At 35.8% G+C, this 16,565-nt stretch overlaps 1 protein-coding gene across 2 annotated transcripts; it reads left to right on the forward strand.

Moving 5' to 3' along the window:
• The first annotated feature begins 9,800 nt into the window (after positions 1-9,800).
• Positions 9,801-15,645, forward strand: LOC107776974 (3-hydroxyisobutyryl-CoA hydrolase-like protein 5). 2 transcript variants are annotated; one of them, XM_016596929.2, is made up of 16 exons: positions 9,801-9,937; positions 10,135-10,201; positions 10,303-10,386; positions 10,890-10,958; positions 11,125-11,188; positions 11,281-11,354; positions 11,446-11,529; positions 11,604-11,688; positions 11,786-11,871; positions 13,359-13,480; positions 13,553-13,613; positions 13,693-13,791; positions 14,668-14,769; positions 14,853-14,894; positions 15,158-15,264; positions 15,385-15,645. In XM_016596929.2, exons 2-16 carry the CDS (start codon positions 10,169-10,171, stop codon positions 15,425-15,427), a joined length of 1,155 nt encoding a protein of 384 aa, XP_016452415.1. In that variant the 5' UTR covers positions 9,801-9,937; positions 10,135-10,168; the 3' UTR covers positions 15,428-15,645. The 2 variants fall into 2 exon arrangements, with proteins under 2 accessions (XP_016452415.1, XP_016452416.1); XM_016596930.2 differs by having other exon boundaries at positions 9,914-10,045.
• Positions 15,646-16,565: the final 920 nt, after the last annotated feature.

Genomic DNA, 16,565 nt, shown 5'->3' on the forward strand with positions numbered 1-16,565 from the left:
CAAATTCGAACAATAATCACGATTTTAGCTTTGTACAATAACACTCAGATGATTCAATAAATGACAGTCAAAGTGTATATTGTAGTATATTGTATACTATTACAGTACATTTGTCACGATCCAAATCCACTAGTAGTGATGAAATCTAACCCAACTCGTTAGGTCAGCCAATTAACAGTTAACACAAATCTAGTAAAGTAAAGGTGACCAACAAATGATATATTTGGGTTCCATACAATATCCCAAGAATTGGTAGTACAAGTCATGAGCTACTAAGACTGGATTATTACAAAAAAAACTGATATAAAACCAATACAACTTCTATTTGAAATGTACATAAACAGAATTCAATTCTAAAACTACCTAGGGACAAGTGGTAGCTACACCCGGAAGGCTCGAACATCTTCAGTGTCAGCTCCCGACATCCACCGCAACTCCGCTCCATGATCTGCAAGCAAGGTGCAGAAGTGTAGTATGAGTACAACCGACCCCATATACCAAGTAAGTATATTGTTTAACCTCTCGTTGAAGCAGTGACGAGGCTTTTTAGTTAAAGATACTCACTGATATAACCTGTGCAGAAGACTAACGATAGAACAATACTAGAATATAATACAAAAGAGTACAAGAAACGAATATGTGAAGTAGTAAATGATTACTAGAAGAAATCACGATTTATTATTCCTCAATATCTCGACCAATCCTTTCCTTAGAACGATAACCAATAAACCACGATAGTAAATCCATAACTCTCATAGTGTGAGAAATGCACTCAAGATATCAAGTCAATGGCACGACAACACCTTTTGTGCATTTATCTCATCCTCACAAAAAATATACGTATAACAGTACCATTTGGGTGAAAGAAATGCCAATAACAGTAATGGCAAAGTGAAAAATACACAGGTAACAATAACAAACAAGGTAGTACATATGGACAACGGTAACAGACTAGGTAAAAGGCATAGAAATAATGACAGCAATTAGGAAAGAAGAATATAAATTTCACTAACTAGCATGGTAAAAGGCTTAGGTGTAGATATAACAAAGAAGAGAGAAAGCATGATCTTTATGAGCTAACAACTAAAAGGCATGAATAACTAACATGATAGAAAGCTTATACAAAAGTGCAACAAACGAGGAACAACATGGCTGTAGATATAACAACAAGAAGGAAAACATGATATTTGCAAGTTAAACAAATAGAAGACATGGACAACACAGCAACAATTGAGATAGAGAACAAAGATAGAACAACAACGACAAGTCACATAGAAAACATAGGTACAACAGTAACAGCTCAAGGTAAAGGCATGAATGTATACACAAGGAAAAGATATTACAACATAATATATGTCCCTCGTCCTCGCTTGCACGGAACACCCTTCATGCCATGAACCCATGATAATATAAATGAAATGACACGTCATCACCCTTCGTGCTTTTATACTCATCCTCACATGTTAATGTAAATGAGAACACAATAATATAATGAAATGACACAACATCACCCTTTGTGCTTTTACTCTCATCTTCACATGATAATGGAAATGATATTATGATAATGTAAGTGAAATGGTACGGCACCGCCATTCGTGCTTTACTTTCATACTCACGTGATAATGTAAATAAAATGGCATGGCATCACCCTTCGTGCTTTACATTTTCCTCACATGATAATGTATATGAAATGGCACGGCATCACCCTTTGTGCTTTACATTCTTCCTCACCAAGCATATGCATATCAATAACAAGCAAGGTAGGAAGCATGAATAACATCAAGGAGAGTATTTAAGCGAATATTCCGAATGAACATCAATCACAGCTTTCAAGCCAATAACAATTCAATAAACCTCAAGTACTTTATTGTTCAAGTATTTCGACAAGTCTCAAAATGATCTTGAACTCGAGTATAGAATCTAATACCTCAAGAATAACGACCGTAGTGATGTATTAGTGATTAAGCATAGTGATGGCCGAATTAAAAACACCAATGATTTCACAAAAATCCATTAAATTTTAGTCAAGTCATAGTCTTGGTTTCTAGCATTTAATTTCATATTCTTGGTAGTCTAGAAGTCAAATAAGACATGAAACAAGAAGGTCACAAGGCACAATTAATCGTATAATTTACCTCCGAACATGATTAATCTTGACACATGCATATACACTCGTCACCTCATATATGCATCACCCCCGCATGTAGCAATTAATGGGCAATTAGTAGAAAAAATTTCCACAACAAAGTTAGGCAAGACACTTACCTCAAACAAGCCAAATCAATACACTAGAAGAGCCATCCCGCTCAAATCATCCTCCGAACGGCTCTAAACTAGCCAAAAGCAACTCAAAATCATCAAATAATGTCATAGGAAGCAAACCCAATCGATAAAAGTCTAATCTTTACACATTTACTCAAAGTCAACCAAAAAGTCAAATATGTGCTTGCATCTCGGAACTCCACAAAACTCACAAAATCCGACAATCCATTCAATTACGAGTCCAATCATACCAATTTCACTTGGATCCAAATCTGAATCGATGTTCAAAATTCAAAAATTCACTTCAGAAAAGTTTAGACAAAAACCCCCCAATTTCTCTTTTGAAATCATCAATCAAATGCCAAAAATGAAGATGGAATCACATAATATAATTAAAACCGAGTAGAAAATACTTACCCTAGTCCATGTGGTGAAAATCTCCTCCAAGATCGCCCAAATCTGAGCTCCATAGCTCAAAATATGCTAAAATGACTGAAATCTTCAAAACAAAGTACTTTATATCACTGCTCCAGCAATACCTTTCGTGAACGCGGTAACATCCTCGTGTCCGGAAAGCACAAATCACACTGCCATACTTTACTCTACGTGTTCGTGGCAATACCCACACAAACGTGATGAAGCACAATGCTAGAGCCCCGCGATCGCGGACAAACCATCGCGAACGCGATAAAGAACCCATCGAGACTAACGAGCCCCGCTCAATACTACGGGAACGCATAGCCATGGACGCGAACGCGAAGACTAAAAACTTCAACCTAGTGCAAACGCGATCTCTGAAGCACAAACGCGAAGAAAAAATAGCTCCACTAACAAAAAAAACCACTGTGACCGCGTTCCGTTTCTCGCGATTGCAAAGCACAACTGAAACACCAGAAAACCAACAATCTCATGCAACTCCGAAATGGTCCGAAGTTAATCTGAAACACACCCAAGCCTATAGGAACCCTGTCCGAATACGCCAACGAGTTCCATAACACAACACGGACTTACTCGAGCACTCAAATCTCACTTAACATCATCAAAATCGCAAATCGCACATCGAATCGAACTTAATGAACTTTTAAACTTTCAAATTTCAAAACTCGTGTCGAACTATATCAATTCAACTCGGAATGGACTCAAATTTTGCACACAAGTCCTAAATGACATAACGAAGCTATTCCAATTCCCGGAACCACAATCCAAACTCGATATCATCAAGGTCAACTCTCGGTCAAACTTATGAATATTTCAAACCTTCAAATTTCTAACTTTCGTCAATTCATGCCGAAACCTCCTAGAATTATCCAAATATAAATCCGGACACATGCCCAAGTCCAAAATCACCACATGGACCTAAGGGAACCATCAAAACTCCAATTCGGGGTCAAATACGTAAAAAATCAACTCGGTCAACTCTTCCAACTCAAAGCTTCTAACATGAGAATCCCTCTTCCGAATCGGTCCTGAATCATCTAAAAATCAAAACCAATGGTGCACACAAGTCATAATACAACATACGAGGCAAATCAAGACTCCAAATAGATGAACAGAATGCAAATGCCCAAAATAACCGGTCGGGTCGTTACAATATTGCATATTATTATAGTATACCGATGCATACCTTTTTACTCTTATTGTATATTATATGCTGTAGCGGTATATTATTGAATAACTGTGTTCTTATTTGACTTTCAGCTGAATAATTCAATCTCAATCACCTTAAATCAGCTCCAAATACAATGAAATTTTAGTATGAACTTCTTGAAGGTGCTATACAATAACAACAACCCAGTATAACCCCATAAGTAGGGTCTAAGGAGGGTAGTGCGTACGCAGACCTTACCTCTACCCCGATGGGGTAGAAATGTTGTTTCCGATAGACCCTTGGCACAAGAAGAACAAAAGACGAAAAGAGAAAATATATAAGTACTATCAGCAAAAAACCATAGAAATAATAACAACATCACAAAAACCAGTGAATAGATGGAAAGCAGAAATAATAACTAGTAAATAAGGCCCGACACTATAAAAATGGAAGAGTACTATAAACACAACACTGACCACTAGCAGTCTAAGACTAAATCCTATCAGCCTAGACTTACACTGGTAGACTAAATATACTCAACTATCTTCTAACCTACAACCTTAATACTCGATCTCTACAGCTTCCTATCGAGTGCCATGTCCTCGGAGTGAAGCCTCGCCATATCCCCTCCCGATCACCTCTTCCCAATACTTCTTAGGCTGCCATCTACCTCTCCTCGTTGCCACCAACACTAACTGCTCTCACCTCCTTACATGGGCATCCAATCTCCTCCTCTGAACGTGCTCGAACCATCTGAGCCTCGCTTCCCGCATCTTGTCATCAATAGGAGTCATGCCCACCTTTTCCCGAATATCTTCATTCCTAATCTTATCCATCCTAGTGTCCCCGCACATCCATCTCAACATCCTCATTTCTGCTACTTTCATCTTCTGGGTATGTGAGTTCTTAACTAGCCAACACTCAACCCCATACAACATGGACGACCTAACCACCGCTCTATAAAACTTACCTTTGAGTAGCGGAGGTACTTTCTTGTCGCACAGGACTCCAGATGCTAACCTTTATTTCATCCACCCCACCCCCTGGATAACCGACCCAAGGTACTTGAAACTGCCTTTCTTGGAAATGACCTGCGATCCAAGCCTCACGTCCATGCCCTCTTTCCTCGGCTCGGTACTGAACTTGCACTCAAGATATTCTATCTTCGTCCTGCTCAACTTGAAACCCTTAGACTCAAGGGCATGTCTCCAAACCTCCAGCCTCCCGTTAACGTTACTCTCCGTCTCGTTCATCAGAACAATATCATCAGAATAATCTTGCTATTTATATCACCCCCTTCGGATCAAATAACAAATCTTCAAAATAAAATTTCAAATTCGACAGCTTTAAGCTCAACAAATAGTGGGTCCTCAAAAACAAATAAAAATTCAAATTTGGGGAGCTTAATCTATAACTACAGCAACACATGGGTTCAGTTACACAAGCAAATACACAAAAAAGGAAATTGAAAAAAATGACACTAATATAAAACGAAAATTTTGAAATGTACTTTTATAGAAAGAGAAGTTTAGAGTGATAGTGATTTAAAATAATATAAAATTTTGTACTTCAAATTTATGTAGAAAATTCTAACAAAAAAAAGGTTTCGGGGAAATGTATGGGCTTGTATTGGATTTTCATCCACTTAGAAGACAAGTTGTGGCGTTTATGAAAGGGGAAGGTACTGTTTGGGTGTAGTAAGGCTATGTCTCTTCAGAAAATTAAAGAGGAAAAGGAAATTGGGTGGGCCGGGGTAACTATTGATTTGGTTTGATTTGAACCAAAAAAAAGTCAAATCGAAGCCAAATCATCTTGACATGACATGTATACAAGTTTTTAACATATTTTATACATAAAAATATTTATTGTAATGTAACTTTATGTTAGTAACTCAAATAACCCAAAAATCTGAGATTGAAAAACCCGACTTTTATTGATTTGATTTGATTTATACATTTAAAAATTCAATATAATTAGTTTGATTTGATATTTGAAAAACCCGAACCAACCCGACCTACCAAAATGCCGTGAAGTGTGAACTAATCAAGGAGAATTCGTTCCGTTTTGAGGTCTGGGCCAGTTCACTTTCTTGTGGTCTAAAAGGATCATTTGTGAAAATGCGGGGGATTTGCATTTATACTCGCTTTTTGTGTCACGTTTTAACTTGTGTCCGCTTTGCAAAAAAAATTGCAAGCGTACCCGCTTTTTCGCATAACTTCAGCATACGGGGCTGAAGTAGCAAAGACAATCACGCAAAACTTCAGCATTTTAGTAGCCGGGCCTGAAGTTCTGCTCTAGAGCTGAAGTTTTTGTTTTGTAACTGGCGAACTTCAGCTCTAGAGCTGAAGTTTTCATTTTATAACTGACGAACTTCAGCTCTAGAGTTGAAGTTTTTGTTTTGTAACCGGGAAAACAAAACTCTCTTTTGTTTTTGTTTTCTGTTGCTGAAGTACGCCTTTTATGTTATAGTACTTGTGATTCTGCTACTATTTTGATAGGAAAAATGCAAGAATTTGCCTGAAAAGGAGGGAAGGACAGAGTTTTGTTTCGTATAACCAGACTTAACAGTACTCCAGTGAAATCCAATATTACTGTCGCAAGCTATAATTATGACCAATGAGAAACAGAACAAGAAGAAGATAGTAATATTCTTGAGATGGCTCATGTGAACTACGTACAAAGGCCTAATCAGTTCACAAAAGTAATTAACTTCGTTTTCACAAGAGAATGCCCAGAGAAACAGCAAAGAGACAGACGTTAAAAAGAGCTGAAGTCATTTGGGGTAGTAAACATACAATGAACTAAATCAAGTTTCCCAGTTACAAAAGAAAAACCTCAGCTCTAGAGCTGAAGTTTGTATTTTGTAACTGGCGAACTTCAACTCTAGAGCTGAAGTTTTTGTTTTGTAATTGGGAAACTTCAGCTCTAGAGCTGAAGTTCGCCAGTTATAAAATAAAAATTTTAACTCTAGAGCTGAAGTTCGCCAGTTACAAAATAAAAATTTCAGCTCTAGAGCTGGGAAACTTATGTTTACTACCCCAAATGACATTCTTTTCACATAACTTCAGCTATAGTTATGGCTCCACTTTCTAAATAACTTCATTTGTAGTTTTCTTGGTTATATATATATGGTACGGTATTCACGAAATCAATGACAGTTTGCCAAATAATTAAAGTACGAAAACGAATAACAAAGTAACTTAAAGATTTTATTGTTGCCTCAAATGGTCCACGTCAAATTTTATGTAATAACTTAAGATTTTATTGTTGCAAAGAAAAGGTGCTTATCATTGATTAAGAAAATAGAAGTTGTAATTTTATGTAATAACTTGTGCAAAAGAAAAAAACATACACTATTTTTTCTGCTAAAAAACGAAAAGCATGTCTGAATAAATATGCAAGAGTTTTCTATCTAGTGCATTGACTAGAAAATAAGATCAAACATGACTAGTAGCAGCAGCACAAGAAGAAGAAGAAGAAGGAGGAGGAAGAGGAGGAGACATTATTTAAAAAGTGAGTACAAGTTAAAAATTTAAAAAAAATGGGTATAAGTTAAATGGGGGCGACCAAATAGGACGCCCTGTGCAATTTTTACGAAAATGCGCCGATACAATTTTGCATTGGCAGCTAAAAAAACCATTTAAAATTTGACTACGGATTCATAATATATGATGCCAACACATTTATTTTGTTTCCATAAAATAAAAAAACGTGCTAAATTGTTTTTTTTTTATCGTCCGCTCATATATTGTCATTCGGTAGGTGGGACGGGATAACAATTACAAGATTATTTTATTCCGAAAATTATTTTTATACTAAAATAGTAAAATTAATTAAAATAGCTAATCAAATGGGATATCACAGCCTTACGGGTTGCTGGTTACTGCCTCACTGGCTACTGGCTAGTCATTACTAATTCAACATATTGAGGTTATCATTAGACTAGATTCCTACTCCACTCCACAAAATTTAAAGGAATTTTTACCTTGATACCTTATTTATTTTAAATAAATATCCTTTTAAAAATGTTCCACAGTTACCTTTTGATTTTTATAGTCAAATATCTATTTATGGTTACTTCCTACTCTTAAGTTATAAAATACTCTTTGTATTAATTTTCTCTCTCATTCTTTTCGATTTTTCTTCACCCCATCTCTCTCTTAACGCCAGTCTTTCTCCATGAATACAACCACTATTCTCTATTGATTCATCTCCATTGTCTCGCGATTTTCATTGTTAGTGGCCTGGGGCTCTGAATCAATGTCGAAATCAAGCCCTAGAGAGAAAGATCCACACCATTCTGATGGTCGTTACTTTGCAATGAAATCTCGACATGGCCATTGCAACTCTTGCCTCTCACCACCTCCATTGCTACTTTTCTTCATCTACCAAATTCGCAATTACTAACAAAAGAAGACAATCTGCTATTGAAAATAAAGAATTTCTTTCGTTTTTGCACCAAATTTTGAGAGTTTCGAGTCAGAATCGCGGCCCTCTTGACGAGGCGACATTAGGGTTGTTCTTGAACAAAGACGACGAGTTTGGGGCGGGGCAACTTGAAGAGTCTGTTACCTTTTTTTATTGTATCTCGCTGTATTCTATGTATTTCATTGTATTCATTGTCTTTTTTTTTCATTGTATTACAATGTATCCCGTTGTATTACATGTATTTCATTGTATTCACTGTCTTGCTATATTCCATGAATGTATTCATATGTTTTATTAATTAATATAATTTATGTATTCAGATGTATATATGTATTCAAATGTATCTGTAGTATGTATTCATATATTTTTGCACTATGGATGATCTGCTATACTTCATGTATTCGATGTATTTTTATGTATTTAACTGTATTCAATGTAATTATATAATTTCTCTGAAGATTGCTATGTTTTTGGCGTGTTTTTCGGTTGAGAATCTTTTTTATAACTGGAAATACAAATTTGTGCATTATAATTGAGTTTGAGTTATATTAGGAGTCTATTATGTTAATTGATTTACTTTCCGTTTAAAAACAGCTGAATAAACCATGAGTTGCGCTATTAACGTCACTGTATTCACAAATACATATCGTGAATACAGTCGAATACAATAATCTGTCTAGCTGTAATCCCCTGTTTAACGCCGTGAATATAGTCGAATACAGTCAAATACAATAATCTGTCTAGCTGTAATCCTCTGTTTTACGCCGAGAAATGCTACTGTATTCATGAATACAATAGCTTAAATACATCGAATACACTCTAAAAAACCTGAAAACATAACTATAGAAAGTAATATAGTAAATGGTAGCTACAACTAGTTAATAACCACTAAACAATAGTGGTTTGTGAAAATTTCTCTAATTTAAAACGGGCTGGTAGGAACAAAAGAGTTGCTCATTGATTAAAAAAAAGTAGTTAAATGTACTAGAAATACCACACAAGAAGAAGTTTACCATTTGTGGACCGATTTGTATACAGCTTTTTACATGATTAGTTTAATTGGCCTGCTATAATACGTAATTGTCTATAATAATTTCTAACTTGATGTAAATAAAATGTTATAATCGATTCAAGAACATGAATAATGTATACCATTTTTTTTTTTTTTGATAGAAAACACTTTCTTCTTTACTATGTCTTATTTTGCGCGAATCCAAATAAGTCATGGCCATAATACGAATTCATGAGAACATGGATAATGTAGATAATGTATTATAATCGATTCAAGAACATGGATAATATATACCAAATTATTAACCACCAAGTGTGAGATGAATATGGTTGGTTTACCCTTAATCGAACTCTCGAAATCACCTTCATACTAATAAAAATTCCGATAAAAAATACTTTTCCCGTATGTGGCGCGAATCCAAATAAGTTAAGGTCATATTACGAATGCCAATACCAAATGTAAAAAAAGAAAAAAGCTAAATTTAAAAAAAAAATTAAGAAAAAAGAAGAAGAAAAGGTTAAAGGGACAGTGGTAGGTAATGATGTTACCGAACACTGGGAAGGAACTCACCCACCAACCAACTCAACTTATTTGTATTTGCTGCTCTCCTTTCTTGCATTTTTAGGTCACATCCTAATTTGATCCTTGTAAGCAGAGAATCACACCCTTTTCTTCACATAGCTTTTTTAACTCATTTCAACTTCGTATTGTAACTGTAATTTAGTGGCATAATATACTACCTATTAATTACTAAGGTCTTCAATTTAATCTTCTTAAATCAGCTATCACACCATATTTCTTTATCTTGCATAATTTTTTGATTAAATTCTGCTTCCTTGTAAAGGTTTCTCTTTTGGGCTGTAACTTTTTGATTAATCATGGCTCAAGAAACAGTAACCCCAGATGGAGAGGTTATTACATATTTCAATTTAAATGTTTAAAGTTAAGTTTCTTTACATGTTGCAGTTAATAATCTGGTGGTGGATCTTGTTAATCTTGATTGTTTCTTCAGGTTGTTCTGGCCGAAGAAGTTGGAAATGCCAGAGTGGTGACCTTAAATCGCCCCAAGCAGTTGAATGTCATTTCATCCAAAGTGGTATGTTGAAGAATCAGAGATGAGTTATAATTTACCCTAGTCAATAATTCTTGAAATGATCTATTTCCAGTTCACACCATTTTAATTGGATTTAACTTATACGCACGAGACAGTGTCGTGTCGTTACCTTATTTTTTTCTCTCGTATCGCCTTTTCAAATTTTTAAATAATCCTATTTTATACTTTATCCTACCTTTTTGTATAATACCTCGTACCTTACCTTTTATTTGTGATATTGCAAGTTTATTCGTTCATATTGTTGGTGCAAGACATCATGAAACACAACTAACAGTACAATCTATCCAAACATTATATACACCAAAACGATACAGTACAATACAATACCATAAGATACATTATGAAACGATACATAACATCCATCCAAACAAGTTGTTTGGTACCATTTTTATTAGGTTACTAATTAGTACTAGTACAGTAGTACTTATCATAGAAATTTACTTAATTATCTTTATAACCTGACTGTCTTAATTTCTTTTAAGTAGGTAAAACTGCTGGCAGAGAATCTGGAGAAGTGGGAGAAAGATGAGAATGCAAAACTTGTTATCATCAAGGTTCATATCTCTTTCCGATCTCCAAAATTTGGTATTTGATTAATTTTTAGATTCTGATATTTTCTAAGCATAAGATTAGCATAATAGATACTGCTAACAAATGATTGATTTGGGGATTATGAAAATGTTGTTTAACCTTGTTTTCTCTTTCTTTAAAAATAAGTAGGGAGCTGGTCGGGCCTTTTCTGCTGGTGGGGATTTGAAAATGTTCTATGATGGACGAAATTCAAGTAATACTTTGTTACAGGAGAATGTTCAGCTGTTTACTTTAAATTATTGAATTACTATTTATTGACTTGCATTTGGAACTTGTACTGCATAGAGGATTCCTGCCTCGAAGTTGTTTATCGAATGTATTGGCTTTGCAATCACATTCATACATATAAAAAACCCACGGTGAGTGTTCCGATGCTCTTCTGAAATCCTTATATTGAAATAGAAGAGAGCACTTTGATTCTGAAATCTTGTTTGTTTATGTCCTGAACAGGTTGCTCTTGTTCATGGCATCTCAATGGGCGGAGGGGCATCCTTAATGGTTCCGATGAAGTTCTCCGTCGTGACTGAAAAAACGGTTCGTATAAATATCTCAAGTGCATATTGTAGTTTTAAATTTTCAGGCAATGCATGAGCTATTTCTTTTTATAGGTTTTTTCCACTCCTGAAGCAAGTATAGGCTTCCATACGGACTGTAGTTTCTCATACATTCTTTCTCGGCTTCCTGGTAGATTGGGTAAGCATTCAAATAGCATTGGAACAAGGAAGGATCTTATTTATGTCAGTTGAAAACCAAAAGGAGAATTGAATGATACGTTTACTGCTTTATGTAGGGGAATACTTGGGGTTAACAGGAGCGAGGTTGAACGGTAAAGAGTTGGTTGCTGCTGGACTTGCAACACATTTTGTACCTTTGGAGGTGAGTCCAAGGGACAAATTTCTTTTTCATTCTTTTCTTCAAATAAATTGCAAAAGCAAGCTTTTATTTCATGGATTAGAAACGCTTTATTATCCTTAAATCATAATAGACCATGCATACATTTTAATTGGAATATACTGTCATGTAATAGACCATTCATAAGCGTTAAATGGAATATCACGACGATCATCAGCATAGCGTGTTTCACAAGAATAGCAAAATGGAAAAAGAAACCACCTCAACTTAGGCTGCTTCCATCGCCACTACTACGGGAAACGCTTTGTTTCCTTTTCCTCTGGCTATTAAGATACATCAGATAGACGAAATACCAATAACTCTGTTTCGTTGTATAGATCCTCTTTATGCATAAACTAACACTGCTTTTCAACCTGGAAGTTCCAGCAGATTATGTCGTGGATCTCCAGGTTTTAGCATTGTCTTTACATCCTTATAGTATTTTCTTTTTGACTATTACTTCTCATTGGAAATTAAGTTTATAATTCTTTTGATAGCTTATAATTCTTTGGCATTCTAGCTCAGTCAAAAACTTTTGGCTAATAGCTCAAAAGCAGAGATATATTTCATGTTCAATTTGATATCCTGCAAATCTGGAACGACCTATAATACTTTCTGTATTTTGTGTGTATCTCACTGGCGGATTTGAAAAACCCTGCGAATTGACTTATTTGGGACACCTTACTTTCCTGAATCGATAATCCTTTTCCTTCTTCTTTCTGCTGGATATCTCATTCATATACATCTTCTCTTTGTTTTTCGGGCCTCTAGTGAGTTACAAAGTCACGCATACACCCTAGTACATGTTCCTTGACACTGAGCGCAACCCCGAAGAGCAGGGAATTTCGTGACATCTCCTATTCCGACTTCCCAGAGCCTACGATAGCACAACCTAGACAGTGACGGGGTTTCTGCAGGGGCTGAGGTAGCATATAAGCAATAGGTTCGACCGAACCAAATAGCGTTTGGTTCGAAATTTGTATGTATTTAAAAAATCTACGAAAATATGTACAAGTTATGGATTCCGAACCCAGTAACTCAAATAGTCAGTGGGTATAGTGGCATTTCGAACTCATAAACTTCAAATTCTCACTCCGCCTCTGGTTCTCTTCCTCTGCCGGGATAGAGGGACAGAAGTTTCTTTGATTCTACTATATACTGATGAATTTATGTACATTATTAATTTGATGTTCTTCAAATCCAGAATGACATAAAAAGTTAAAAACTGTCTCCATAATAGCTCAGAATAGGACTTATGATTTGCAGCAACTCGGGCACATCCAACTATACTGAGAAAATTAACATGGCCTCCGCTAGATGGATGAAATGCACAAAAGTAAATTGAAAAACATAAAAAAAAATTAAACGGTGTTCAATTTTTTAATGTCTTGAGATTGTATTTTTGTTTTGTTTTGGTTATATGACCAAGCGTGGAGATATATTAACTCTATTCGCTTTTTTTAAAATGTCAGAAACTGCCGGAGCTAGAAAAGCACTTATTAAGCTTAAACACTGGCGATGAGGCTGTTGTCAGTTCTGCAATCAAGGAGTTGTCAACCGATGTTCAGATCGATGAAGAAAGTGTCTTGAAGAAGTAAAGTGTCTTAATTAATGCACTCTGTTCCTTGAGTAAATCAAGAGTGATTTATATTAGATAAATATGCAGGCAGGCAATAATTGATGAGTGCTTCTCCAAGGATTCTGTTGCAGAGATTATTAGTTCATTTGTAAGACAATTTTTCATGGCATTGTTCACATGATGATTTGTGCTATATACAAACAATGTGACCGTTACTTTATTTTCAGGAAGCTGAGGCAGGCAAAGAAGGAAACAGCTGGATCGTGCCGGTGCTTAAAGGCTTAAAAAGATCATCTCCAACAGGACTAAAAATTACTCTAAGATCGGTTAGTTCCTCCAATATAGTCCCTACAAAAGCAGCCAATACTGTGCACAGTTCCTTGTAGCCAATAATAGTGTAGAACTTTGAAATTGACCGATACCCTTTGTATATGACGCAGCACTTCTCAATTTCTCTAGTGCTGAAATACTCTATCTACTTCAAACTACTACTCCCCGTATAAGGATCCAAGACATTCAAACTCATGCAAATAGCGCCCAACTTTGAATTAGGACAAAAGCATTGCTGTTTCATTTAAATACTTATGTTGCATAGTATGCTCATTCCTCTTTTTCTGCTATTACTAGGTTTATTGTTAGACAGGATTTTGTGCTAACAACATCTGTGCTCCTAGTAGGTTGTAGACAGTAATTGTTTTGAAAGATATGTTAAAAATTTAACATTAGTTGTACAGTTTTTTGAGTTTTTCCACTCATGTGGACTGCCGTGCTTGACTTATGAATATAATAACATACCCAGTATTATCCCACACCGTGGGGTTTGGGGAGGGTAGTGTGTACGCAGGCTTTACCCCTACCTTGTGAGGATAAAGAGGCTGTTTCCAATAGACCTGCTTGACTTAAGAATCAGTGTGTAAAAAAGGTAGATATGTTTAGCTTGTTGGTATTGTTAACCAAAATTCTGTGATCCATTTTCAGTTTCAATTTGATGAGCTTTTCAAATTCCTTGTGATTCTTGCTAATCCTTTTCATCAAAACGAGTAACATGAAAATATATCATTGGTCTTTTTAGCTTATAAAATGAAATTGAGCAAAGCACGTTCACTTGCATTTTTCTTGTTTAAGTTTGTAACATAGTTTTCTAGTCTTCCTATCATGCTGTGTAGTCTGGCATCTGATTATATATGCTCAAATATTTCCAGATTCGGGAAGGGAGGAAGCAATCTTTGTCTGAATGTCTGAAGAAAGAATTCAGACTTACAATCAATATCCTAAGAACAAAAATATCTGGTGATGTCTATGAGGTAATCATCTGAATAGCTGTTCAGTTTTAGACATATACTTGATCCTCTTGTATCTTATATGCATTTCGTCTCATTTTATGAAGGGTATCAGGGCTCTTACCATTGACAAAGATAATTCTCCAAAAGTATGTCTCTCTCTCCCTCTCTCACACTGTCACACACACACACACACGCACACTCTTATATTAGGGACATTTTTGTGTTTGTGAGTATGTTACATTATTAATTTTTGTGAAATCAAAACATTTTTAAAGATGATTTATACTCCATAATGCAACTCTTATTAAAGAGTTGAGGTTTAGTATCATTAAGAGCCTTACACTAACTCTGCTCTCTCTTTGCCCCTCCTCGCCCTGGGACGTTACTGTCTACCTGCAATCATGCTCAGTGGGCCCCCCCGACTCTCGAAAAGTTGGACGATGAGCGAGTCAACCTCGTCTTCGAGCCATTTGAAGAAGATTTGGAGCTCAAGGTCTCAGAAAACGAACAATGCAGGTTTGGATGGTTCAATTTTGTTTTGCATGCTGTATAAATATGATTATGCTTGCTTAAAAAGTATCTAAAATATAGACTGGTGAGTAACTTCAAGTTTGTTGCGCGTGATATGATCAACAGGTGGGATGGAAAATATGAGGATTCAGCATATTGCCATCAGTGAAAAATCAGAATACTTGTCAGTTTTTAGCATCAGCATTGGTTTTAACAGTCCTTGTTGTTTTCTCATATATCCTTTGCCGGTGTGCTATGCTTCTTCCACCAAGATTGTCTACTGAATGTTACATCGATAATCAATAAACTGATCCTTGGAAGATCTTGTTCTGTTCTGTCTTGTTGACATTTCAATGATGTTTTAGGCTTAATTATGCTCTGCTATCATTTTTAAGTTTATAAAGTTCTTCATATTCAGACTGTGGAACTGTGGTTGGAGGGATTTTAATCCTGCTCTTGCCCATGGCAAAGGCAATTATAATAAGATCTTGGTCCTTCTATAGTAATATGGGAAGAGTGGAACAATTATAGTTCTAACGGGAGTTTAAGTTTGGTGCACTAAAAGGGCAGCCCGGTGCACAAAGCATCCGCGTTCACGCAACACGCTGGGTCCGGGAAAAAATACAATGTAAAAAATACTTATACAATTAGGCCATTTAAAGCATTAATTGGTAATCTTTAATAAATGATAAGTAACATGTTATTTTAATGTGTACTTTGGCATTTACTTGACACCTAATGAAGTGTTGAAGATGCAACATTTTTTTTTGAACTTCACAATATATGCACTTGTACTTGTTGAAGTAAGAGGTAAATTTATAAGTACATCTTTCCTACTAATACCACCAAGTACAACATCAATTTCTTCAACCCAAAAAATTACTCCACTACTCCTTCATCCTTAATCAGAGGTCTTGAGTTCGAGCCCTTGGGTATGGAGTCGCCTTTGTTAGGGAGCGCTGTGCCCCTCAATGTGAGATTTTCTGGCGCGAATTAGGATTTAGTCGGGCCCCAATGTGAGTACCGGATATCGGATGGGAAACCACCCTCAATGTGGGACTTTCCGGCGCGAATTAGGATTTAATCGGGCCCCAATATGAGTACCGGACGTCGGATGGGAAACCAAAAAAAATGTAGCATACGCATATACTTGCACCACTTGTTAGCTATTACTTTGACAATGAAACAAAATTAGTTCTTTTAACATAATTTCTTCTACACTTTTTTTTGGCTGAATAAAATATTCATATATTATCAGATGATATCAGATATTATTACATCATTGGTATTACACGAATCCCTCGAAG

Source organism: Nicotiana tabacum, chromosome 8, assembly GCF_000715075.1.
Source record: "Nicotiana tabacum cultivar K326 chromosome 8, ASM71507v2, whole genome shotgun sequence".
Classification (NCBI taxonomy): Eukaryota; Viridiplantae; Streptophyta; class Magnoliopsida; order Solanales; family Solanaceae; genus Nicotiana; species Nicotiana tabacum.

Bases quoted from the DNA above. Each gene is read 5' to 3' on its own strand.
- LOC107776974 (XM_016596929.2), top strand. From the start codon at position 10,169: ATGGCTCAAGAAACAGTAACCCCAGATGGAGAG. The intron at 11,530-11,603 runs GTTCGTATAAAT...TTCTTTTTATAG, and splicing joins CCGTCGTGACTGAAAAAACG to GTTTTTTCCACTCCTGAAGC. The intron at 14,895-15,157 runs GTATGTCTCTCT...AATCATGCTCAG, and splicing joins ACAAAGATAATTCTCCAAAA to TGGGCCCCCCCGACTCTCGA.